Source organism: Meleagris gallopavo, chromosome 12 (genome assembly GCF_000146605.3).
Source record: "Meleagris gallopavo isolate NT-WF06-2002-E0010 breed Aviagen turkey brand Nicholas breeding stock chromosome 12, Turkey_5.1, whole genome shotgun sequence".
NCBI classification, from domain to species: domain Eukaryota; kingdom Metazoa; phylum Chordata; class Aves; order Galliformes; family Phasianidae; genus Meleagris; species Meleagris gallopavo.
Genome location: NC_015022.2, coordinates 13428240 through 13455711, shown reverse-complemented (window position 1 = coordinate 13455711; position 27472 = coordinate 13428240). Strand labels below are relative to the sequence as shown.

Genomic DNA, 27472 nt, shown 5'->3' with positions numbered 1-27472 from the left:
TTTCCACTCTTGCTTTCTGAGGGAGGAAAAATATGCAATACACTGAGCATTTAACACGAAATGTCCTTTCAGCAAAAGCTGACCTTTGCTCAATTAGTCTTCAGGGGGTAGCTACTCCAGCTCTCATTTGTTCCCTCCTATTTCTGTAAGTTCAATTAGCTACTTGATTTATTTCCCATATTTTCCTTCCTGGCCTCAGTTAAGGCCTTGTGGGTGTATATCTGTGCACAGCTGCCTGGAAGCAACCCTCAGTCTACCTGGGATAGTCTGATTGCTTTTCCTTAGCAAAAATGTGTTGAGACGAGCAGTCACCTGGGAGCAATCAGAAGATCACTGATGATAAAGTAAGGGGCAGTAGCATCTCTGTGGATAATGCCACTGTGTCCCTAAAACCCAATGGCAATGAAAGGAAGAATCGCACCCTCTGCAGTCAACCCTCTCTCCATTCTGTGCAGGTGCACTCTTGCAAGATCATCAATGCACATTAGGCAGAAATTGAGAACAAGAGTTCTTTGATGGCCACCATCACTGTGACAAGTCAGCCTGTAAGGATCATGAAGCCTGGGCATTAGCAAGATTGATTTGTGATAGCACGACACATAGACAGACAAGGGAATGGAAACCACGAGGGAAATGAGCATATGTTGGAGGCTCTGAGCTCTGTGGGCAGATATCTTTTTCTTGTCAGTGGTGGATGGGTGCTGAAGCTAATCCAGGAAAGGCTTTGAGGAGGATTGTTCTCGTTTCCATCAATAGCATTTCCCCATCCTGCCCACCTGCAGCCGTGTACCACTCTGCTCTCCTTACATCCTCACTTCTCCATGCCCTTGAGTATTCATTACTCGTGTCAGTGAACCACTCTGCAGTCTAATGCTTTCTAAGCTCCGTTTAATCTCTTTTCACAAGGGATCATGTGGGTAAAAACTTCAGATCTAAGAGAAAACCTGCAGCAGAGGAAGATCACAGTGGTAGAAGCAACGTGTTTAGCCAAAACCACTGAATCAGAGACTTGCCTTCTGTGCAACACCGATCAGTAACAAGCGAGTGTTATTGTAAATATCTGCTTTCTGGTCTTTTTAATCTTTCTCTAACCAAGATGAATCAATTGATTTTGTTCTTAGGCAAATTCTTTCCTTTTGTTCATATTTAAGTAAAAAATACAGTGCGCATACAAGCTTTGACAGTAGAACCTTCAGAATAAACAAGATAAGGACAAAAGAAATAGTTCTGCAAAACCAGGTTCTCAAAAGCACAAAAAGGCACAAGAAGAGTGCTGTTCCATCATTAGGAATTCCAGTTCAGCTGAGCCAGTGTGCATTGAGCTGGAGCTCAAGCTGGATATGGATCTAGATAGCTCCTTGCTTATCCAGAGCTCATCAGAACACCCTGAACTTTCAGCTGTGCAAATGCAGAGCTAGGAGAAGCATGCAAAAAAAGAGCTCTCTTGGGAGATCTCTTGTTCTCTCTTAACTGTGATTGGGCCAGCAATACTTCAAAGATAGATTTTTCTTGTGACATTTGAAGTTTTCTGTCTCTGATATCAACTACAGAGATGGATATTTATGGGGTTGGAGTTTCAAAAGATCTCAGCTTTCATATAGTCACCAGAATAAATGACCTGCTTTTCAAAAAAGGTCTTGTCACTGAAAAGGCATCCATAGGGATCCTGGTGTTCCATAGGGAGCTGGTGAATTCAGAAGTCCCTTTGGAATCAGGATTCAATTGTAAGCAGTTTACTTTTATGTATCTGACCTGAGCTATTTTGAGCTAGTAGTGTGGTTTGTGAAACAAAAAATGTTACCAAACCCTTGCAGGCACAAAACCAGGTACAAAACTGGCTCACTACGGAAAGAAGCATCCTGAACTCGAGGATCAGTTCCAAAAAAGAACTCCAAAAAAGAAGATACAGGAAAGAAAACCAAATGAAGAAAAAAGTCTCTAGGACCTTGGTACACTAAGCTGAGAAGTCTATGTAAGGCTAATTGTCTATTGCCTTTGTTACATGAAAATAATGCAAATAGAAGGGAGTCAAGGTCTAATCCAAAATCCACATTTCCTCTATATTGGACAGAGCTTCTGGCCCAAATGTATGCTTAGCAGGCCCAATGGTTTCCCTGCGACCTTGGTGCACATTCATCCAGACACCCCTCCTAGAGCAGTTCTTTCAAAAGCTACTTTATTTTCCTTCCAGATGTGCTGTACTAACGCAAGCTGGCTCTCACTGCAGGACATGCCGGACACTTTCCTGGTTCTTAGACTTCTATTCCTCCTATGGCTTATTATGTGCAAGGGGAAAAAAATGCTCATCCAACCTTTTCCACCCATACTCACAATAACTATGCTTTTGTATTTTGACCACAGGGAGGTGTCAACAGTGATGTTGTTAGTAGCCTGACCCTTTAATCTCCATTCAGCACATTAATCTCATTCCACAGACCTAAGAAGAAACCTTCACAGGCTACTTCTGACCAGTAAATATTAGCAGTGTGCTCTGGCCAAGAAGTCAGCATGCAGGACCAGCTGCTCTGATCTGCCAGCTGGGACTTTTGGCTAAAGGAAAGGTGAACCTGGATGCAGTGAAAAATCAGAGAGCAAAGAAGCATTGAGAGACACTGTGTAACAGCAGATTGATCCAGACCAAGTGCATCCCTGTCTGTTACATCCATCACACTCAGAAAATACTGCTTTGCAAACTTCTGATTGCCATTTAATTTCTAAAAGCACTGAAAATTGCATCATTATATGCTTAAGCAGGAACAGTCACACAGAAATTTTTGTGTATTTGACTCTGAATGTTCCTAGGAGTTTTGCCTTGTGGTCCCACTCCTGTGAGCTGCCTGGCCCAAATCCAGCCTGTGGCGGCCAGTCCTGGAGCTATAGCCCATCCTTAAGTTGGGCTGAGATGTGCTATGGTTCTGTTACTGCTTTACAGCAGCTGCCTTCACAGCAGTAAGCAATGTTCTTTTGAATCAGATCCACCCAGCCACGATTATGCATGAGATAAAATATTCTAAAAAGGGCTCCCAGAAGGTTCTGAAGCCAGCTGGTCATGAGAAAAATATATTCTAGGTACTGTCAGTTAGATTAGAAGAGCTGCTCAAGTGGCACTTACCTAGCATGCCTTTGTTTGAACTGGATAAGCACATATCCTTCTCAGCACTGGGCAGAACAAATCCAACCACAAACAGCTCCACCCCATCTGCCATCAGTGCCAACCCTAAAACAAAGAAGAGGGTCCACTGGAAGCGTCCATGGCCACACTCCTCAATGATGTTTTCATACTGGTGGGCAAGCTGCTCCTCGTCCTCCATCCTCTCTGCCATAAGGTCAGCACGGTCTCTGTAGTCATCATCCATGGCAGGAGCTCGCTTCTTCTGCTTGGCTTTAATGTCATCTGGGTGTGGGATTCCTTGGTACTCCCCCTCATAGACCTCATCATCTTCATCATGGCCTTCTGTAACATCACTCTGGGCATCTTCTTCATGAGTGGGCTCATCCCCACCACGGTAGTAGCTATCATTGGGTGCATACCCCTCGTAGTTACCATCCTGGTACCTGTAATCATCTGAAACTTGGTTTGTCTCCCTCCCTTGATAGAGGTTTGTGTTTCTGTATCCATCATCCATTGTGAATGCAGATTTCTAAACACTGTATGTAGTTATTCAAATATATGTATTGATTTGTGTAATTTCAGGTCTCAGTTACTTGAGCATTTCTTCTCTTTTTCCCTTGTAACTAATGTGATGCACAGCTTCCCAGGCTCAGAAGGAGAATTACTATATAAAGTTTCTCTCTGACAGTCTCACACAGCTTTTGATAATGCTTCAATTTTCAGCTGTCATGTGTGGTTTGCTGGCTTCTTCCTTGCTTTGGGTAGGAAGAGCTGGAGGTGCTGTCTGGTGAACAGCAAGGGAACAGGGAATGGCACAGCCAGGGAGCTAGGAGGACTTGACAGGTTTTTCCTGATTCATCATGGAGGTGAAGGTCATGTCCTGAAAAAGGAACAATAGCAATGAAAGATAAGCTTACAAGAACACATGCATTGAATTTAGCAGCCAACATTTTGAGCGCACATTTTCCATTGTGAAAAATGGCAACAGAATGTTTGGGGAATGCTTTTGCATTTGCAAAGCCCAAAGCTTCAGAAAAAAAAGGGAAAAAAAAAAAAGCATTAAGAGTTGCCAAACTAATTGGAAACCTAGTGTAGAATATAAAGAAACCTAAAGTAGATTGCAAGGTCCAAAATTCTGCCATTCCCAGAAGTTCTGCTTCCCACACATACTGTGCTGGTTTCTAAAGAGAACAGAAGGGTACCAAGCTTGGTTGCTTAAACAGAGATCTCTATTTCTACATATGTTTCTACCAGAGCAAGCTCATCCTGAGTACCTATGATGGATAATATCTTAATGCCACGAAATATGACCTTGCTTTTCTCTCTCATCCAGATCCCCAAATTAATTTTATTTGATGTCTTCTCTGTTTTTTCTCTGGTGTCTTCCCATCTGTGTGACAGATGTACAACTAATAGGCTGTGTCTGCCAAAACAAAGTCACCTAAAGTCATACTGAGCTCTGTTCTTTCATATCAAACTATCAACGGAGAACAATTTTCATAGAGAGCAAAAGATAAAGCTAATATGGAATCACTGCTCTCTGCAGGGAAAACCAAAGGAAGCCAAGTCACATCTAAACACATTCTCATTTTAGACACCTGATTTCCATTATTCTTCAAGCAGTTTTGAGCCAGCTGGCTCTCCAGTGTTCTCCTGCATTTGTTGCTGCACACAGCTGTAGAAAGGAGGTTTGGACAGAGATGCATGTGAGAATCACAGCATAGTCACGCTAGAGGAGCCAGCACAGTGTAGGCATGCATAAAATGTGGACTTTAAACTTTGAGCTTAAAGAGTAAATCAGCTAATAAATGACATGGCTATATATACATGTCTGTACATATCAAAGAATTACAGAATCGTTTATGATGAAAACTGAGTCCAGCCATGAACCTGACCTACTGAGTGTCATCACTATACCATGTTCCTTAGTGCCACGTGTGTAGGTGTTGTTACCTAAAAAGCTATCCTATATCAGGATAGAGTTGACAGCCATCAGAAACACCTGGATGGAGATAGAGAGCTTGTTTCAATGCTGGAGTGTCACCACCAATAGTTAAAAAAATCCAACAGCACTTTTGAGACTCAGAACCTCCCAGAATTGAAATAACTTTCCCGATTGCACAGATCTGTGTTATGACCTAACAGCATGCTCTCCCTGGTAGTAAAAATGTAGCTCCACGGAGACTTCTTTTTTTTGAAAAGTAGGGGAAAGGGTGTTTGAAAGAGAAAAGTAAAAAAAAAAAAAAGAAAGGAAGAAAGAAAGAATAATATGTGCTAAGGATCATTAATCCTTGCTTTGGAATTATTTAAGCATAATTTATTGGCAAGCTATGCTTCCAAGTACCCTTAGAGCAGGAAGTTCAGTGACCTCACTGCTCTTGTCTTCTGGTTGCTACAGAAGTGTACTGAAAACTGGGCTTATCATGAAGTGATAACATTAGTGATGGGTTCCTCTTTTGTCTGTAGGATAGATATCCTGCCCAGAAGAAGGAGCAGTGCCCAGAGGCAGTCTGTAACTTAGTGCTCTTCAATACTTCACTTGGATACTCCACCCTGCTTTCTTCCTTTCATTGCCATTTGCACAGGCAGATTTAGACCCGATTCTTTAACATCCTTTCACTCAAGCTGAGCTGCACTCACTCATATTAGCAACCCCATTTAGCATTTAGATGAGAAATCATGACTTCTTACAAAGAGTGCAGGCTTGGATGACTTTAATTACACTTCACAGTGATACACATCACAACGAGCCTATTACAACCTTCGGCCCTTTTACATTGACAGCTACTGATCCGAGATAGGATGGCAAGGTTTAAACACACAGCACATGTCCTCACTAACCTCAGTGCTGGACACAAAACCCAAAGTTCCATCACTGCCTTGTTAACAAGAATGGCATCAGAAACTTCAGTTTATTCTTATGGATATAGTGTTCCCTGAAGAGTATTGTTAAGAAGAGAAAGTAGAGAAATAAATATAGGAAGAATAAGCATATGACTAAAAGTATCTGATCTCTAGTGTGAGGCAGAAAAAGACTTTTTTCCACTGATTATTCAGTTTTGGGATTTGTTTGTTTGTTTTGTTGTTATTCTGTTTGGGATTTTTTATTTTTTGGCTAACCTTAACACTGCTGCTCCAGCTATATGATTCAACATCCAGAACAGAGCTTAGCAGTATCATCATTTTCCTGGACAGATGGCAAGGCTGAGTTCTTGGCAAGGATCCTGCAGAGGGAAAAGTGGCAAGAAATGGAGAGAGACATATGTGAGTGCTGTTAGAAAAAAGGAATGAGGGGACTTGGTTACAGAGAGGTAGAGAGCAAGTGAAATCCAAAGTCAGGGATTGAGTATATGGATTAATGGTCCAAACTATGCTCAGAGTAGGTGGGAGATGGCCAGGGGAGGATGGAAGCCCTGGCAGGTTATTGATGCTCCAGTGGTGGAAGAAATAGCACCTTTTGTTCAGTAATCACAGCAGCTCTCCCTTCATACCGAAGGATTATAAACCCATCTCTGTTAGAGCTCAGCCATAACCCTTACTAATTCTTGCTTGACTTTTTCTAACAGTATTTTGCTGCCAAAATAATAATCAGACAGGGAGAAAAGTTTTGGAGGGTATGATTGTGACTCTTTTGGATGCAGATGGTTATGGGGAACATCAATCAGGAAAAACATTCATTGACCTCTAACAGAGGTGACTGTATCAAAACTGGCATGACTTGCAGGTTTCCAGCAGTCACTTCTCTTTCCATCAAATATCCTAATCCCAAAGTGCTGATGAGAAAAGAGTTCCTGAGGAGTTCCCCGTGGGATATCTGAAGATCTGACCCCTGGTTGCTGAACACTAGTCAGTAACTCGGGATGATTTGATTCACTGAAGATCCGGCCTCTTCAGAAATACAGATCAGCCTTTGGAATATGTTTATATACAATTGCAGACAGACGAATGAGGGCTGTATACACCTATAAGAAAAAAATTCCCTCTTAGTCCTCCCGTTCCATAAAAGTAGAAGCAATGTTTGTCCTCAAAATTTATGTCCAAACGAAACTGTGGTCATCAAGTATTCTTGAGAGGACCAGAGCACAGCTCAAGGTCAGACACCCCTTTGATCTCTAGGAATGAACTACACAGTGTTTATGCATGTGAGCATGCCAATATAGGGCTATATAGGGTTTTCAGGTGTAAAGTTGTGTTTATTGCTACAACAATCAGCTGTACCTGCAAATACAAACAGGAGGCTAACAGGGCTGGACAACAGGAGATGTGAATGCAAAGCTTTCCCATTTGTCTGTAACAGGTGCCTTAAGCAGAGCTTGCTTTGAGCTTTGGATAAAGAGCTGTCTTTTGCTGGGGCCTCCCGGGAGAAAACTGCACTAAGTGAAGACTAAGAATAAAAAGCATTTTCTCCTAAGACATCTTTATTGAGAATTTGTTTGATAGGTCTGTAGCACAGGTTCAAAAACTCTCCGTGGAGCTTATTAGCAAGCTATCTGTAACGAATTTTGTATGAGTAGCTGTGAGTTAAAGAAAAGCAAGATATTCGAGTCATTGACTTGAAATTACCCAGTTCACAGAGCTGGCTTTCAGCAGTGCAGGTGGCACCTGCTGATTGTTCCCCTGCAGCACAGATAGGACACATGGGGTAAAAGTTCTGCCATTACACTTTTTCCCACTGTCCCATCCAGAGTGTGCTGGGGGAAACTCCTGGTTCCCAGTGCATCAGGCACTGAAATCCCATCACCTTATGGTGGTGACTTTCACAGCAGAGTGACTGAGGGCTGAACTTGTAATCCACCATGTTACATTATGAATGGAGGGACAGAAAGTCCCCCAGATTGTGAAGGGGAGATTATATTTATAATATTTTATATTTTCGTGCAGATGCTTTAAAGGTCATATCTAAGACAGTATGTGCTGCAGCAAGCTGGCACAGTGAATATGGAGCAGATGAAACAAGGAACAAGCATCAGTCAAGCAGAATAAACAGCTTTTCTGAATTTAAGAACATAGAATAGTAAATTGGGTGTTCGTGAGACAGAGGAACACTAACAGTAGGAGTTGGAAAGTAATGGTGTAGCAGCACAAAGCTATATAAGGAGGGTCAGACTACACATTAGGGTGCCAGAAAAAGGCCATAAAAGGTCATTTTGACAAGCTGAATATGGATAATGAGTTCAGACAGATGGTGTAAGAGTACGGCAGCTAATAAATAATGAACAGACTTGCTTCAAGGAGCAAAAGGAGGGAGAAATCACAGCTGAAGTCTTAGTCAGAAGGAGGAGGTGAAGGGGAAAAGAACAAACCCAGGGATGATGGGAGAGAATCACAGCAGGAGGACTGGTGGGAGGAGGGTATGGTCTCAAGCACCAGAATTTTGTGGAGATGGTAATTTACGTAAAGGAAACTTAGCAATGCATATGCCTGAACTGGAATTCAGCCATCTTGTTGACATTAACATCTTTTTGCAGAGGAAGTACTCATGGCCTTTAAGCCTCTACTAGATATCTATTCCCCCTTCTCTGCCATTATCGCAGTTCCTAAGCAGCTTACAGTGCTTGTACTTCCACATAAATCAGGGAAAAGTACTTAGGTTTGTTTTTTACATCATAACCCGAGGCAAAGATACCTTCACAGGGGCATTGAAATGTCCCATAGCCACAGGCCCCCTACAGATCAGCCAAGCTGAGATCTTCTAACTTTTGCATCCATCTTTCACACCATGACCAAAATGAAGGTGGGCACTTATGCCCCCATAACTCTCTTCCTAATGTGGAGCTGAGGCACAAGACCTGACCTGGGTATAACCAATGCTTCCAGATATCCCATTATAGATGTAAACCAAGAAGCTAACCCAAGGGCACATAGGGAAGCCACATCAGTGTCAAACATTGAATCCAAGTTTCTATTATGTCGTTGGCTTTTTCAATATCTTAGAGAGCTAGAGTCTCTTAGACTTTATTGCTTATTAATAAACCAATCTCTTCACCAGCAATGCACCTGACAGCATAAAACTGCAGATAATTTAGTGTTGATTCAGAAATAACAGTGCCCTGGTGCCCTCTAATGAGTTTGATGCTTCCATGTATACTTGCCCTTGATCAGCTTATAAGGTCCTTCCTGGGCCTGGAGTTCCTGCCGAGGTCCCAAAGACGTCTGTAAGAAGTAACCTTGATTATAAACTTCCCACAGTTCAGCAAATTCTCCCTTGTCAGACAGCAAGCACGCCTGATTAACTATGAACTGCTTAGCTCACTGGCAAAGATGTGACTCTAGCTACAAAGGGGATTTCTATTTCATCACACTTGCAATCTGTGTTATTAAATAATGAGCCACTTAATTAACTCATTCATTAATACAGGGCTGTGATGAATAGATTTGCTCCAGTGGCAGAGTTGTGAAAGCAGTTGCAACCCTGAGTGAATTCTAAATGCTGCTTTCTTTCAGAAGAGATTTGATTTGAGCAAGTATCTTTATTAAATACCTCATTCATTCTACTGCTTCCAGCTAACACAGCGGTGTCAAAGGTCTGTTGTGTCTGTGCCCCTCCAGCACTTCCTGCTCTTGTCCTTCTCACCTTTCTGCCTTGCCAAAACCTGAAGATCCCCCTCACTTTGGCTCTACTCTCTTGATAGTCTTCAGGGCAGTTGTGCCACAGAATCATTCTTAGCCCAGATCCTTTCAGTACTTAAAGTGGACCTATGAAAAAGATGAGGAGAGACTCTTCATTAGGGACCGTAGTGATTGGACAAGGGGTAACAGCTTTTAACTAAGAGAAGGTTTAGATTAGACATTCGGAAGAAATTCTTTACTCAGAGGGCGGTGAGACACTGGCACAGCTGCCCAGAGAGGTTGTGGGTGCCACACATCCCTGGAGGTGCTCAAGGTGCCAGGCTGGATGGGGCCCTGTGCAGCCTGAGCTCGTGGGAGGTGTCCTGCCCGTGGTATGGGATTGGTATAGATTGGCATTAGTCTTTAAGGTCCCTTTCAGCCCAAAGCATTCTATGATCATTTCCTATCTCACAAAGGAAATGACTGCATTGTTCTATTTCCTGGGTTCACCTTCCCGTTGCTGTGGGACTGACAAACTCCTCCACAAACCAGAGACAGAAGGACAAATTGTTGAATGCATGTCCAACAAAAACACTTACAAGGTTTTCCTCTCTTGTTTTCTAAGAGTGTGTTACGGAAGGGCTCTAGCAGAGAATTCCACCAGCTGAGAGCTTTCCCTGCAGGGAACTGTTCCTTTTATTTGGAACTGCTCTTCTCCAGCCCAGGGTGTTCAGGCATCAGTCTCAGGAGACAGTTGCTTGCCAGCTCCAGTGAAGTGTACCAAGTCTCTGCCCATGTCAGTACACAGGCTCATTCCAAGAAATCCCCCGTGCTGCAGCCTGTCACAGCCAACCTTATGCTTCCACTGTGCTCCTTAATAGGGTTGTTACTTGTCCATCCTTCTGAGGCTACAAGAAAATAGTCTCAGGAAATGTAGTTATTACAAAGCTAAGACTAGATCAAATAAGAGGGGTGATTCTCAAACTAAATCCAGCATCTCTCTCTTTTTGCATGACCCTCCAATGCAATTGTTCTGGGGCTACAACAGCTTTTAAAATTGCAGATGCACTGCTCATTATGAACCTTACCTGTGTAGAAATAGAAGCACAAGCAGCAGCAGATTTAAAGAGACGTTCACTCTGAGACTCTTTTCAAGGTTATTTAGCAGAGAAAGCAGAGGAGTAATTGGCTTTGCTCCATCTATTTTCATAGCATTTTGATCGCTTTGACCATTTTTGGCTATGAAATACTACTAAGGAGACCTGAAATTTGTAGCATCCAGGATCATCCAACAGATAGCATGATGTGGTTATTGTATTTGCTATATGCACACTATGAATGATGTTTTCTTCTTTAAGAAAACAAGTTGCAAAGCTTGTCTTGGCTGCAAACTGCATGTTGAGTACCTCAGATGCCCAGATCTTTGAAGAACATGGTTTTGAAATAGGCATCTCACAGCAAATCACAAAAATAGATAGATCTTATTTTCACTCACTAGCTGTGCAAACTCAAGTTGCACATAGAGTCTGGAATATATTGGCACTGATTTAACAGCAATACAAGACCTCATATATAGCAACACTGCATTTATACTTGTGTTTTTTGTACCCACGTGGAGGCTTTCAACTCAAAAGAGTCTTCAGCAGCTGCCGAGGAGTGTGAGATTTAGCAAAGGAGGTAGGACAAGGCAGGGTGAAGGACAGAAAGAAAGGGAGAGGAAAAGTACTGCTATCTGGAATAGCCAGCCTTGGAAACTGATGTTACCTTGAGGCAGTAAAAGGGCAGAATATATGCAGTTAGGCATAGCACTTTATAGTAGTAAGAAGGCTGTATGTTTGCCTCCCAAATAGCCTAATAAATTCCCATGTTCAGGATGGACATTAATGATGAAAAATCTTCATCTCCAAAAATTAATAGGTTCAATATATCATCAGAATAGATCGTAACGTAGCTCATCTGTACACAAGAGAGAAAATCCTCGCAACCACCTGTTGAGGCAGGGGAAGGATTTAGCTATTATTTACTGCTCAGTGTGACTCATGCTTGTGGGTAGGGATGCGACAGTGCAGATGGGAGTTAAAGTCAAACTGCCGTCAGCGCAATTTATGCCAGGAGAGTTGAATTCAGGCTACTTCTGCTCCTGTATTACATATGATTCTTCTGTAAAATATGGAAAGGGTATGAAAACAGTTTGAAAAATGCATGCCTGGGCAGCCATTTGTTGGAGCTCAGGCTGGGTTAGAGGCAAGATGGCTCCAGGTCTTGGGCAGCATTCAGAGCTGCATGGCAGGAGGGAAGCATTGCCCGCAGGTTGCTGCAGCAAGGGGTTTTCCTGTAGCCTGGCATCATGCAAAGAGCTCCCTTGGCTCTTGGACAGAGCTGATTTCTTCTGGTAGAGTAATCCTGGCTGCCAAGTGAAGGCAAAACTGCTGATCCTTCTGCACAGCACCCACAGATCAGACCCTTCTCAGAGCAGTTTTGACACCAACCTGACAAATCGCCAGCTGCTCTGATACAGATGGTTGGGGTGCTGCTGACTTTTCTCTGCTGGGAGGTGCCAAGGCTTTCCTGCCCTTCCTGGCTCCTTTCTCACTCAGACGTTCTGTCTGATTTTTTCTTAATGCACTTGCCATCATTTGCAGAAACTTTCCAGCCTCATCGGCTCACGCTGTCGGTCTGTTTGTCCCTGAGCTCTGAGATGCTGATGAGCACTATCTGACTTCAAAGGATGAGAAAAGCATCCGTGCTTTACTTCCAGCACAAGGCTGCATGAAGTGGGGGATGGAGAATCCAAAGCAGCCCCTGAGCTGATCAACACAGAGAAGGGGAAGATTAGAGGATATTTAATTAGATTCTTAATTATGGAGTTTATTAGCAGTCATAAAATCACCAGGGTTTGGATCGCATAGCAATGGGACTGGCAGATCTCAGAGATACACATCACATAGATAAATGTGATTATTGCTTTGGCTTGATCTCAACTGGAAGAATAGCACACTGCATTATCAGTGACTGAAGATGTACCCCGATGAGTAATTTGCTCTTTCTACAATAAAGGCAAGAGAAAGAAATCACATAGGCACAGTTGTGTTCAGGATATTTCAATCCTAAAGTAAATTTAATATGAGAAAGAAAGGGGAGCACCATAGGAAAGCCCACACCCTACTGAAAGAAATACAGCCTTATCTTTATTTTCTGCATCTTTTCTAAGAGTACAGCTCTGCAGACACTTCTGTCTTTCACATGATTCTAAAGATGAATGAAACAAGGAGTCTGCTGGAAACCCGTGGAATAAGTTTGGCCATTACAAAATGAGTCTGAACTGTTTTGTCTACCTTGCTTGTCTGTTTCCTTTTTTCAGACAGATAAATCTGGGAGAAAGGGCTAGAAGATTGTCCAGTTCTCTATGGGGAAAAAAAGGAAAAAACCCTTTTTCTTCACATCAGTCAATATTTTCTTCAAAATTTATCATATTCTCCCCAGAGGTTCAGAATATTGCAGTTGGTTCAGTCTTTTTCAATGGAAAATGGAGAGAAGGGAACAGTTGCTTCTCAAACATTTCCAATTTGTCCAGAATTGATCTTTTTTTTCCTTTTGTGAATAAAATGTTTGGATGAAAATTGTTTGAGTGGAGAGAGGGAACGTGCTCTCCAAGGATGGGGAGCTTCTCTTTTACATGAATGAATTTGGCAACACTGGATGGTACAAATGATCTGTCTTCCCTACCCAGCTGCACAGTGAGCAGGGGGAGAGAAAATGAACAGAAAAAAATGCTATTTCATCCAATGTGAGCTCAAGAACAAGGAGAGTGTGAACTGGTCAGGAAATAAGGAACTGGGAATAAGAAGAAAACTTCAAAGAAATCAAGGAGTCAAAAAACCCCACGTCAACTTCTCAAGCACAGCAAACCAGGGGACAAAGCTGGAGTGCTGAGTTCCTGCTGATCTGTCCCCACTTGCACCAAATGAGAAATCGACTTGGCCATGTTTTGGGACATTTACAGCAGATGTGAAAGCCTGAAATTCAACCCGGGGCTGGAGGTCAGACAAAGCTTCCTGACTGCAATATTTGTGAGGCTGAAGGGCAGGATGCACAGGGCGTGAGGAGCAGCTTGCTTTCTTCATCAGCCCAATGGCAGGTCGGTCTGGCAGGCTCTGAAAGAGCATCCAAATGCCACCCAGCATTAAAAGAGATAAGGCCAGGCCACTAGGGGAGGTTAACACAGAGAGTTTCATCTGTTTGTGCTTTTTGCTTGTGTCATTGTTGCTTTTGCAGTGCAGAAGCCCTTCACTGCAGGCAGAGCAGAGTGCGGCAAGCCTCGGGGAGAGCTGAGGCTCATGAAATATAGATACAAGCCAGGCAGGCTCATAGAACTGTGTAAATGCATGCACGATAATTGGCTCTATCTTTGAGCAAGAAACATTTTGCATAAAAGGATGCAGAAAAGGCTCGTTCAGTAAACTTCGATATGCACATTTGACTCAGCAACTGCTGGAGAAAAAAGAAAGAAAAGCCTTCCTTCGTGCTCTGTAACTGAACAAGCAACTCTGTTTTACCACTTCTACCCCTTTTCACTCCCCCTTTCTCCCTTCACCCGCTCAGAGGCTGTTATATCCAACATCCTTCAGAAAGAGCACGTGACAAAAGCAGACAGTGATACCCTGGTCCAACCACTTTACAGCCTTCAGAACACCACCAAAGAAAACATCTGTCTACCTGGAACAGGCAGGGAACAAATGGTGCTGATGTACAGATCCCAGCATGGAGCCAAGTCCATGGCTAAACGGTCACTACTGCTCTGAATATTTGTGTACAGCTCTTTTCCAGCTGTAGGGACATGCATGTTCGTTGGGATGTTCCAAATTGGTGCATGCCTAAGTGGTCTCTCCTGAGAGAGTACTTAAGGCTTTGTGGGTCCTTTGCATGTGAGATCCTGAGAGATCTCTGCATTTTGTGCACATGTGGGTGCTCAGAGTGAGCCTCTACTTCTGCAGTGACATTGCCTATCTCCAGGCATCCCTCAGGAGTCTTACTCTGATCTCTCTTGCTTGGAGCCAGCAAGGTTCCCCTCCTTGATGAGTCTCACAATAGAAGCAGATGTGGCATCTCCTCCTCAAATGCTCATTTTGAAACAGATCTTGAAACTGATGTTCGTTAATGATGGCGGCAAAATTAATTCCAAGCCAACCCAGCTCCAAGCAGTATTCATGCTCAAATTAGTAATGTCCTTTTCCCAGCATCCTAGATTGGGCCACTAATTAACTCAGCAGCCAGAGGCAAGCGGGGAAGCAGCTCCATTCTGCTCTGCACCCCATGGGCAGGTACCCACCAGCTGGCAGGGTGAGAAGCTTCTCATTCTGTGCTGCTGACCTGCTGGAATTGGAGACATCAAAAGGGGAACTACTCTGATCCCAAGCAAGGCAGACACACAGGGGGATCAAGGCCCCCATGAAACACCTGTCAAGAGCTGAACTGTCAGCTGGGGAGCTTTCCTGTGGCTTTTTGGGGTTGACGGAGCTTGTATTACTTCCCACTTGAGGGAAAACCTGTGTAGTATAGATGTAGGAGGCAGTGTTTTCTTTCCTGTATGTCACACACTCTTCTGCTGAGCTGTGTGGTCTCAAGTGCTGTCAGCCTGCCAAAATCATGGCATTGTTTCATAGCAGGTATGAGAAAAAAAATTAACAGTTAATTAAATAACTTCCTTAGGAATGGAGAAAGTCCTATCAGCTCCTGCATTTGACAACACACTGTTTGCAAAATGGAAAATCTGGATGGTTCTTAATTGAATGGTTTATCTCGGTTTTGTAGGAATAAAAATCAGTTTCAGGATTTTGATTTTCAAATGTTATAGAAAATATTTTGTTTTGGAAGTCTTCCGGCTGGAATATTTCTGAGCATGAAGACAATTGCTTTATTACAATTAGGAAAAAAGAATTGAGACTGAACAGCTACACTAGACTCTCAGAAAGAACAGAAAAGATGCCAAAATTGTACTGAATAACTTTCTCTATGAATGCACATCCCGTTCTAATAACACCAATCTGGATTTTTAATTTGGTTTCAGATATGTTATGGATCAGAATCTCAGGGCTGTGCATGAATCCAGATGTAACTGCTGAGAATTCATCCATCAGCCCTGTTATGTGTTCTTCTAATCAAGTACAATTACCAATGATCACATAACGCCATTAAAAACCACTTAGGGCCAGCACAAGCTGAACTGTTTAATGCAATTTTTGAAATCAAGTTTCAGAATTACTTTCAATTAGTTCTAAAGAATAATTGAAATGTGTCATGAACAGCAAATTCTGCTGCAGACTTAAGTCTGAACAGGAAAGATAAAAGTGATCTATGTTTTCCCCCTTACTACTTAAAAATTAGCTAATATGTTCCTTGCTGGATTTTGCAAACCTTAAAGCAAATACTGTCCAATATCACTTAGGCTGCAAGAAAGCAAAGCTTAGCTTATATGACTTCTCACAGGCATTTTTACTGAGCTCCTTACCATAGGATGCTACAACCAAATTACACTAGTATTTAGTTGAGTTGTGGCAGACATGCCTGAGTGTACAGGTGCAGAAAACAAGGAACCAAACCTCAGAGCCCAGGAGGCTCCTGGCCATGCACAGCTGAGAGCTGGAAAATGCCCATGGCATCCCCTCTCCTCCCTGAGCTGTCCCACAGGTCAGAGTAGATAGAGGATAACCCAAAGCAATGTTTTAACAACACCTTTATGCTAAAAATCACAAAGCTATTTTTGGCCTCTGTACGGTCAGCCCTATTTAATCACAGACTAATTGCGCCAGCACTAACTTGTCCTCATGTTAACTTCAAACTTCATTTCCATCCAGACAGAAGCTTTCAAGCAACAAGAAAACCCTTTCAATATTTAATCAGCAGCATGGCCTGAAACAGCGGGTACCAGCCCTGGCTGCCTCCCTCCTCCTTTGCAAGAAAGCCAAACAGGAGCCCTTGCCACAGCTTTTCTTTAGGGCATCTTATATTTCATTCCTTTCTTTCAGCTTCTCCGTTGCCTTCCAGGTGTAAATCTTGCTTTATTTCCTGCTTATGGATTGGAAATTGCTGTGCTCAGCAGCCTGGACTGATGAGTCAGCAGGGCTTGAGCTCTCGCCCACTTCTCTCTCTGTAAATCTTGTCTATGGACAAGACTTTGCAAAACTTGCAGCAGGCAGAGGGGCAAATGCAGGATTTTTCTAATCTGTGAGTATTTTCTATGAAACCACCAGGGTCCTGCACCTTGCCCAAGCTGCTGTACTCCTTGCTTTCTCCTGGACTGCCCTACAAGTCCCTGACATCTCAGTGCAGGGCTGGGGATGCCCGTGCTGCCTGGCACCTGCTGGCACTGCAGCACAAAATCATCTCTGATGATTTATGGTGTTTGAGCTCCTTACAGCAAAGATCATCTCCTGCTAGCATAATAAAAGAGAACCTAATAGCCAACCCTAACTATCCTTATCTAAGAGAAAAAGAAAAAAGAGCCCAAAGCAGATGTAATTAATGATAAATAATAAATGCCAGATTAGTTACAAATTATCTGCTTTAATTCACCAGATCTAAGAACATACCTTCATTTTCCAGAGGATGACACGACCTCAGAGCACTGCCACAGTCACCAGAAGGGCTCTTGGATGGCAGTGGTTGTGGTGGAATCTATCACATGTGCACTGGAAGTAGGCTCCATGCTCCTTCTGGGCCTCCACCAAAGTTAGCAATTTGGGGCTACTGCAAATGGAAAGGCTCCTCAGCTCCTCCCAAATGCCAAAAATCTTGGCTAGCAGCCAGTAGCAGACGTTTCAGGAGAAGAAACCACTGGGATTTCTCAATATAAATCATTTAACACCTCATCCACAAGTGTTCCTAACTAAAGCACACCAGGAGGTTTTTTTGTGAACCTCCAGGGATGCTGAGTGGTAACACCGGGGCTGCCTTGTCCTGAGGACATCTACTCTTCTTGCTCACGGTCAGCTCAGGAGGACATGAAGCTAAGGAGGCAACAGCTATGCTGGCATCACAGATGGAACCAAAGCCTGACCAAACACATCCATCACCCAGCTGACAGTGGATGAACTTCACAAGAGCTGCTGTGAATCACAGCAAAACATCGAGTCTAACCAAAACACTGAATCACAGAACCAGCTGTCACACAGCCCTGTGGCATTTCCTGCAGGAGCTCATCCAGCATCAGGCCTGCTCTCCAGGTCTCTCTCTTCTGCAGGACATCCACATCCTCAAGGCAAGACACAGAGGAAGGCATTTCTCAAAAATGGATTTAAGCAGCGGACACAGGGCAGTTCTGGTCTGTAAGCCATGTCAGCCATAGGAATTCTTGTTATTTGGGGATGGTATTTTAGGTTAATGGGACAAGACTGCCTCACCTTTGAGAGGGCAGGTAGGGGTATCTTGGACCATCATCTAGCTTCTGTTGGCTTGATCTGATGTCCTCTGGGTCTTGGATGAGAAGAGATAGTATGCAGCTCTACTCAGTATCTCCATGTCTCTCACAGCTTTGTAGATCTATGCTATCCCTCCATACCTACAGCCATATCCCCAGGTCTGTAACACCAAGAAGAGCAGAAAACAACTCTGAAAGCCTGTAACCCTTATGCTTCACTGAGGCAAATCCAAATACTCTAAAGCACTTTCACATTTCATCCACTTCCAAAGAAGAAAAGCCTTGACTTCTTCTTTCTCTCTGGGATTGAGGCATTCCAGAACAAGCACAGGAGATCTTTGTCACCTCAGACATGGTGGAATTTCTAAAGTCTGATCATAAGCATCTACTAGGACAGTTCTAGGAAAAAAGCTATTTGTCCTTCAGGGGGCCTGAACTCCCAGGCTCCTTTACTCAGGCTCAAATCTCTTCTATTAGGGTTCTACACCCTCTTTTGACCCAGTCCTTCCTTCTAATTCATCTCAGACAAAGGAATCCACAAGGCCACCTTGCTCCCCAGCTTTCTTCTACCACCAAACAGCAGCATGCATCTACTGGCATAAACGTGATCACCAAGTCGTGACTGCACGGGAAGAACAAACATGCTGAGCAGATGGGTTGTGCGGGAGGAAGCCCTCATTTTAAACACAAATAACTGGCAATAACTTAGCAGATGTGGTAAGAAAAATCTGGACAGACAAGCACGAGGTGACTGGAATCCAATTTCAGTCAAGTACTGTGGAATTTTCCTTGGCAAAGAAAAGTTTCGTCTTCCATCTCTTTGATTACCTTGTCCTGAAGAGATAATTATATTGATGTTAAGTGTCTTCACAAGAATGATATAGAATATTCTTCATTTAGGATCTCACGTGACTCCCTGCCTTTACAAAGTGGATTTTTCACTAGAGAAAACTAGACTTATAGACCAAAAGTCCATGAGAAAAGACTAAAATTCAAGCAGAAGTCCCCAGCAAAAGACTTTAGTGTCTGTCCTTCTTTTCCCCAACATCAAATCAGCATCCCTCAGGAAATATCTTTGAGATGTTAAAGAAATCTATACATCTAGCATACGGCAATATTAATTTGTCCCTGGAATCTCATCTTGGCAGATGTACCAACATTACCACAGATGAGTATGAGGATTTTCTCCTTATAAATGTTACAGAGCCATTAATCACGCAGGAGAAATTAACCCTGCCAGGCAGCACTGCAGCAGAGATCAGGAAAGCACAGCCACCACTGACCAACGGCTTGGGCTGAATGTGGGAGAAATGTCAGGTGCAGAGATACACAACAAATAGCAAAGATACTCTGTGATCTTCAGTCAGGGGAAACAAACCCTGCCTTATTCAAGATTTCCCTACTATGCAATCATCCAGCTCTCCAAAGACAAAACATTTGGCAGTTCCTGCACTCTCTCCTTACACAAGACAGGGATTCAGTCATGCAAAGCTCGCTCCCTGTTCCTGTATGCACTTCACCCACTGTTCACAAGACACGGATCTTGCACATAAGATTGTCGCCCTGAAGCCCACGAGAAACAAAAATCAAAGCCAAAACTTGCTGCTTAGAAGACAAAGAGCTTTAGGTATAATGTAACTGATGCTTGAAACTCTAAGGCTGCTCACAAGTGAGCACAAGGAGCAGAGCCCTCACCCCACGGAGCACAACACGTGTGAGTTTATTGCAGGTGGAGGTTTCTGTATGAACACTCCAGGAGAGGAACATGTTTATAAACAAATCACCCCCGCTATTTTCTCCAGGAGTGTTATTTATTTATTTATTTATTTTACTTGTAAATAAATCAAGAAAGAATTTGCGTTGCTATCATGAAGCCAAAGGATTTCAAAAGTCTCCTCTCACTAAATAACCTTAGGAAGTGCTGGATCAGAGCACCAGCATTTGGTTGGAACACAGGTCAGTCCAGAAGGTCATAGCTGTGTACTGTCAGCAAAATAGCCAAAGCTTTGTCACTCTATTAATTTTCCTCTTTTTTTTTTTTTTTTCTCAGTAGAGGAACATTATGTACAGAGCTCTGTGGATTCGATACCATCAGGTTGCTAGGGCTGCTCTTAGGTTTTTTATTCCTTGATCCTCTTTAGGCAAGGTCCCTAAATTCATCCGTGGTGTCAGAGTTCTGCTATTAGGTGCAGAAAGTCTACTGTGGAAGTCATGAGAGTTAAACCGACTCACAGACCTCTCCTTCAGGGTATCAGATAGCAGTATAGTCCAGCCAGATCCTTCCTTCCAAGCATCTTTATCTGTGCTCCCAAGATATCAGCTATTCTCAATGCCTAGGGGGCTGGTTTCAAGGGAAAACAGGGACTTTGCAATGGAGAAAGTTTATCAGCTAGAAAATTTGACAGGCTTTATGCATCAACTTAGGGGCATGAATTCATGACCTTCCAAAACTCCTGCAAAGGACAGAAAAACAGCATTTGGGTAGCAGCTCATCCAGGATTATCACCCTATGGAGAGCACCGCTGGTGTCAGACCATCAGCTCACTGTGTGACCCCGACCAAGCTGGAAATAGCACAGAAATGAAGATTCCAAGCAGGCAATGGAACGATATGTGAGTTAAAGCTGCTCCAACTGCCTGGGCACATGCATTGTCTGATCTGCTCGGCTCCCAGCCTCTCACTAATAGTCATTAAATTGCTTTGATGGGCACTGACCCCTGGAAAAGCTTCAGTACAAACACAACTGCCTTCACTGTTGATTTTTTTTTCTTTTCTGTTGTTTTTCAGCTCTCCTCCCTTTGTTTTTTACCCCATTGTATCTTACTATTTCTAATTCCCGAATTGTCCAGAAAGGGACCAAAGAGAAAATCATCTCTTACCAGAACTGCGAAATATCTCACTGCAGCCATTCACCAGCCATTTCCCCTCTTTCCAGCCCGCAGAGCTGCTCCTGAAAGGGTCTCCCCTTTCTGCTGGAGATTAGAAGTAAATGCTCTGCAAGCCAAGCCGATCATCCCACTGCGCCTGCATCCAGGTACCGGAGCACAAGCAATGGAAAAGTCCATCAGGCAACAGCAAACACAGGCGCATGCACGCACACCCCAGGCACAAAGCAATAGGAGCAGGGGGAGGCTGGAGGCAGAGCAGATGGGAGGGGGTGGCTCAGGGGAACCAGGCAGCGGGAGATGCTAACGTGACAGATGTGTTGACTTTAAGTTAAACAGGAAATTGAGGATGCTTGACGCAGGGAGGAAAGGCACTAGCTCACGTTAAAGGCAGAGGTTTCCCATGGTTTTCTCCCTTTTTGCTCTTTCTCTCTTCTATCCAGGCTTTTCCTGTCGATTTCTAGTTCTTACCTCATGCACAGTCAAAGGTATTTCCCTTCTGAAATGGGAGGCTGGAGCACAGTCATTTATCCCCTGTTCAAACGAAGCTGCTCTGAAGTTATTTGAATGACAGCCTCTAGATGCTGGGAATGCTGAACATCAAGGTGAGGCTTCCCATTTGCCTCAGTTCTGGGAAGAGGAAAATACAATTGGGTCTAATCCCTGATTTGGGTCATGTAGGATGGATTGCAGGGAATGGAGTAAACTGATTTAAATGCAGGAAAGGAAGGCAGACCATACCAGTGTTGAGATGGATTTCAGCTTCCAGAGACTGACGAAAAGCAATGGCCCCATGACAAGTCCAGACTCAGGTAATCACTTGTACCACCTATCTCAGCCTCCCAGACCAGGAGAAACAGCAGTGGATCCTTTTTGTTTTTGGTGCCATTCTGAGTGCCGCCCTCCTCACATGCTATTTCTCCTGCACATTGTCCCTGAGCTGTGTTATTGGCCTCCCTTCAATATTTTAATGGGGTACTGACAGTGATTCATTCGCACTCCAAACAGATGAACCTGAACTTGTCCCCAGAACCACATTTCCAGAGCCAGCCAGAGAAGGTAGGTTGGAAACACCTCAGATGCATTGGCTGCAACCCAAAAAACATTCATTTTTCTGATTAACAAAGACAGAACTTGGAAAAGTCTGGTGAGGCTCTTTAAGATTGGGAAAGTGCAGCTTTGGATCTCCCGTCCTTCCTCCTACCTTCTGCCACACTCTCTCATCTCCGCAATTATTTATAAAGCTCTGTGTTCTCTCTTAATCGGGACACCACCATGTTCCCTTTCTCGCCACACGTCACTCGTGTGTCACTCTGCGTCTGGACCCCCGGTGACCTCCAGGAGAGCTCAGCAGGGCTGCCAGCAGCCGTGAGTCATCAGCAACCTGCCTGCACCCCCAGCCCTGTCCCTTCCAGCGGGGGAGGCCCAGGGGGTTTAACGCATTCTAATCCTCAGGATGGATAATTCGAGGAAAGAGGATTAGCCCTTCTGTGCAGATCCCACACCCAAATATAGAGCAGCCTTCCCTTCGCCTTGCAGCTCCTGTGCTCTGCCCCATCTCGCCCCAGGGGTTGGTTGTTGGGGTCCTGGCTATGCTGTTTTACCATATATTTGGGGACATGTGTCATGGTCCAAAACTACACAGTATGGCATCAGTGCCTCAAGAAGAAAGAAGGGTAGTGCTAATCTTAGATAATCCCACAGTAGGATGCTGCAACCAGCAGAGCTGCTCCAGGAATGGATATTTGCTGGAGAGCTGCAGAGTAGGAAAAGCACTGGATATTGTTGTGCCTTCCCTATTGCACCCACAGAAGGAGGAATAAAGGGGGGAGATTCAGCCATTCTCCTCCTCCCACCTGCTGCAGACATGGAGTGACGTCTGGCACAGCCACTGCATCGTCTTTATTTGGCTGTCAAAGCCCTAATGGGACTTTCAGTTGCCGTAACATTAATGCATTGATTAGCATGGGAGTAATTCCATAATCTTCTCAGACAAGAACAATTTCATGAGTTTCAGCTCATGATCGGAAAAATTAATTTGCCAGGCTGACAATGCAGAAAGAAGACCTTGGAGGTTGGCTCCAGCTTCCACAGCAAGACTGTTCCTCACCCCAGGATTTGGCCACCAGACAAGGAGTGGGAGAAGGAGAAGCTGGAGCTAGCACCAAGTGTGGGCAGAGATGACAGTCCTCAGCACTGATCAGCACAGGGGCTTCCCTGTCTTTTGCATGTCCCCACCTGGTGCATTTCATTGCGCCAAAGACAACGCTCCCAACTCAGAGGTTGTTATCATAGAATCATAAAATAATTAAGTTTGGAAAAGACCACGAAGATCACCCAGTCCAACCACTCGCCCACCCTCACCATGCCCACTAATCATGTTCCTTAGTGCCATATCTCCATGTTTTTTGGACATGTGACTCCACCTCCCTGGTCAGCCTGTCCCAAGAGCAAGACAGAACCACTTCTTCACCATCCCATATTTTTCCCTGCAGGAAATCAATCCCAGTTTTGAAATTAAACTCACGTACTGCCTGTACCAAATACCATGGCATGTGCTTTTGGACTTACCATGAGATTTCTCACATCCACTTGAAAAGTACTTCTAAAAGCTGATGCCCACGCCCTACCTGCAGACAAGCAGCCAGGTTTACAGAGATCATCTGTACGGGCAAGGCTGCCTGCAGATAGCATCCAGCTGTGCCTGGCAGAGGGATACATGAAATCTGGGCTTGTACCTTCAAATCAGCTCCCTCAAGAAACAGCAATCTGTTTCTTGATTTTCAGTGTCCCAGAATATAAGTGGTGCAAATCACATTGATACTCCAAGGGGTAAGATAACTGGAGAGGCTGTCTATTGGTGGATGTTTTCTACTTGGCTTTGATGCCCTTGTATGGTTTCCCCAGTGCTCTCGTTACACTTCTGCAAAATCACATCAGGAAAACCAAATGTGACTTCATTTAACACAAGTGGGCATGGCTCTCCAGCAGGGCCCTGCGGACAGGAGGCAGTGGGAGCCCACCAGGAGCTCACAGATGCCCTCCCCTCTTTCTATTGCAGAATCAGACTGCTGGCTCAACACGGCACCCTAAGAGGACACAGAGGCTTTACTGTACATTCAGCATCTGGCTACATAAGGCAAAGCATTAACCCTTTTCCTCTCTCTTCTCCCAAAGTATAATGATGGGGAACCAGACATGAGGCAGCAGTTTTCAGGATGTGCTGTACTCGCTGTAATTTCTGCCCATGGCAAGAAAGCCCTTTAAGCTCTGGTGCTGTGCTTAAAAGTGCCTGATCTCAACACAGCACAGGTTTCCCTGAGCACTGCAATCCTCCCCACCTATACATTACAATCATTGGGTTGTTAACTCTATTTTTTTTTTTTTCTTTGAGAGAAGGTGGTCTATGACAACTGAACTACTTATGAATCCAGTTCCTACCCATGATTTTTAACGGGACTTCAGTAGGTTTAGTTATATTATTGCAGCTAGATACACGAGTAAAATTTCCCTTCAACAACACTTGTTCTATCAGAGAAAAAGAACAACAGTCCTTACAGCTCTGTAGATCTGGATGTGCCATAGGGAAAGGACAGGTGCATACACACATGCACAGGAATTTCCCACTGGAGAACCCACATCCCATGACAGCCCTGCTCAGACTACATATCCTGCCAGCTCCCCACGCTTCATTCTCTCTTTGCCTTCATTTCATCCTTCCTAACAGAGCTGACAAACTGCAGGTTTCAGTTTTATCTGTGTTTAAGATCTCCTAGAAGGATGGGAAGGACGACCCATAGGTGTGCTGGCAGCTGGATGGGCAGTAGTGTGCGTGGGGTTGGTGTGTGCAGGGTGCTGCACACCTGCCCCCAGCCCAGGGTGCAGCATTCACACAGACACGCAGACGGACATGTGAGCAGTTCTTTAAAAATCGCCTCAACCCAAGTTAAGAAGATAAAAGGCAGCAGCTCGTAGTGAGCACAGGGAGCTGGACAGAGTGACGGAGCAAGTTAGAATTGCTGCTTACCCCCCAGTCTCACTGCACTAACGGTGCCCCCCAACGATTCCCATGGATTCATCACAGCTCAGACACCAATCGCCTCCTTGAGCATCCTCATTTTCAGCAGCACCTTTTGTATTATCTTTAGAGAGAGCTTTTCCCTGCCCCTTACGCTGCCTCCCCAGCATTCAGCACCGAGCCCCCAGGAGCTGCTGGCTTTCTGACAGCCTCTTCTCACTCCTTTCCCCCCCGAGAACTGAGAGGGAAGACTTTGCTCTTACCTTGGGCACCCCAAGTTGCAGCTGATCCTGTTTGCTGCGCAGCGCAGCGGGAGGCTCCGTGCCAGCATCTCTAGCAGTGATGCAGCCCTGCTGGCTGCTGCATGTCAATGATGCAGCCCGGGGGGGATCCCAGGATCCGGGGAGCCCAGGGCAGAGAGGGAAGTGCAGGGCTGCCTACCCCACCTCACTGCACTGCCCACCACAGCTCTGCTGCAGAGCAAGAAGAGAGGGAGCAGAGGGATGAGGAGAGAGCGAGATGCTGCTCGGCAGGCACTAAGAGAGAGAGGAGAAGCTTGTGTAATTTCATCACGTTAATCAAATCCAGCCCCTTGCCTTACGTTACAGCTCTCCAGCAGAGTTCTGCATTACATGGATTTTTAAAAAAATTATTTACTGTTATTGCTATTGCTGTCATGCAGGCATGCTTCTAGCTGGAAGTAGAAGGGAATCCCAGCATGACAGGATATCATTCTGGCACTCTCCCTCCCTCTCTCCACTTTTATTCACTCCACTGCTGTGTGCAAGACCCTGTCCCTGGAGTGAGCAGAGGGTGAGGCTGTGGAAGATGACGCTCTGTGTGCCACATTTCAGGGACAGCCTCACTGCAGGATAAACCTGTTCTGTTCACAGACCCCTCGTGTTTGTAATTGAGAGTCCATTGCCAGAACACCAAGAGCAGAAAAAATCCCAGTGCCTATGTAATTTTGTGCTTACAAGACACTACGCGTGGAACTAACTCCACTGTAAAATCCAAACTACTTTCTATTATTAAAAGAGATAACCAGGTAATGCAAAGAGGTGTTTTAGTGAGGAATGAAGCACACCAAGCTTGGCTGCACTGCAGGGCTTCTCTCCAGGTAGACAACTCTGCACTGGTTCCAGCTATGTATGCTCCAGTCCCAGCAGCTCAGAGCTCAGATTGAGCTGATGCCCCAGCATTTCCCCACTGACTTTGTACCATTTGCTCACTCCAATGCAGTTATAATCCCATCTTGCTTAGGTCAGGATGGGGACTGCTCAACAGCCTGCTCCCAGGCACCAGACTGCAGTGTGGCATATTCTGCATGGGCCCATTGAATTAATGATAATAAGAAATCATTGCCAGTGCTGCTGGGGATGGGGGCACACCCTGCAACATCTCTGTGCACAGAGGTGCCCAAATTACTCCAGTGCAATTGGAGTAAAGGAAAATAGTAATAAAGACTCACTGGTAGATTATGACTGCAAGTTCAGCCCTCTTTCCAGCTCTGTCAGCAGGTGTCAGCCATAAAGCCATAGCTTTACCTGTGCCTCAGTTTTCCCCACCTGTCAGACACTAGGAGTCATCATTTGGATGCTCCCAAGGTCCCTTTGTCCTGTATTTTGCAGCCCATTTACCCACCTCAGTTCACCTGATGTGAATCTCCAACTCAGATGTGTTTGCAATCGTTAACAGCATTCTAACTTGGGCCTGAAAATCCTCTCTTCGTCACATTGTTTGCTGGTTCAACTCCTGAGACTGTGCTGGTGGCATCACTTCCATATGAAAACTTCAGTAGATGATTAATGTGGTTATTTTCACACCCACTCACTTAAAAAATAAAATCTGAGGCTCAGCTTTATTCTCCCTAGTGCGACACATTAGTTTAATTGCATTTTGCATTTGGTACAGTGCACTGATTGCTTTGATGTGGGAGCACTTCAGAAGTCAAATTATTATCATCTCTCCTGGATGCTGTAGGCCAAATATCAAGGCTATGGCAAAACTAAAAAGCAAGCCAATCTATCACAGTGTCGCTGAGAATCACTTTGCATACATATCACTCTTCCTGCCAGACCTTCAGCTCATTAATTCTTTAAATTTTTCAGCAGTTCTACTTTGTGTCAGACCCACTGCACCTCGTGTGGGTCGTGCTCCTTCCATGATTACATTTCACCAGAGGGAACTTCGGGGTAGCCCCAGAGGCACTCTCTGAAGCCCATTGTAGCTGCAACGGAGGAAGCTGCTCTGCCTCAGGTTGCTTTGCACTTACAGGTGACATCACAGGACAGGGAGGAACACAGTAGGACGGCCAAACCAGCACCCTGCTGGCTCTGCTGGGCTGTTGTTAACTCCTAGCAGAGCTCCTACATCCACATCTGCATTACTTACATCTGCATTACATTCTGTTTTCTATGCAGGATAGATCTAGCTTGAGTAAGATCGTATTAAATGCCATTGCAGGACCAATAGGAAAGGGGATGATAAAC

At 44.4% G+C, this 27472-nt stretch overlaps 1 protein-coding gene across 2 annotated transcripts in view; it reads right to left on the bottom strand.

The window, feature by feature from the left end:
- SV2B (synaptic vesicle glycoprotein 2B) overlaps window positions 1–25765 on the bottom strand; it is a 47823-nt gene extending 22058 nt beyond the window's left edge. The window contains exons 1-2 of one of the 2 annotated variants that reach the window (XM_003209540.4): window positions 25244–25765; window positions 3113–3992 (exon numbers count right to left, since the gene is read on the bottom strand). In XM_003209540.4, coding sequence (XP_003209588.1) covers window positions 3113–3626 — 514 coding nt within the window. In that variant the 5' untranslated portion in view covers window positions 3627–3992; window positions 25244–25765. Of the gene's footprint in view, window positions 1–3112; window positions 3993–20956; window positions 21405–25243 lie in introns of those variants that run through there. The other variant, XM_010717500.3, reaches the window with a different exon arrangement.
- Window positions 25766–27472: the final 1707 nt, after the last annotated feature.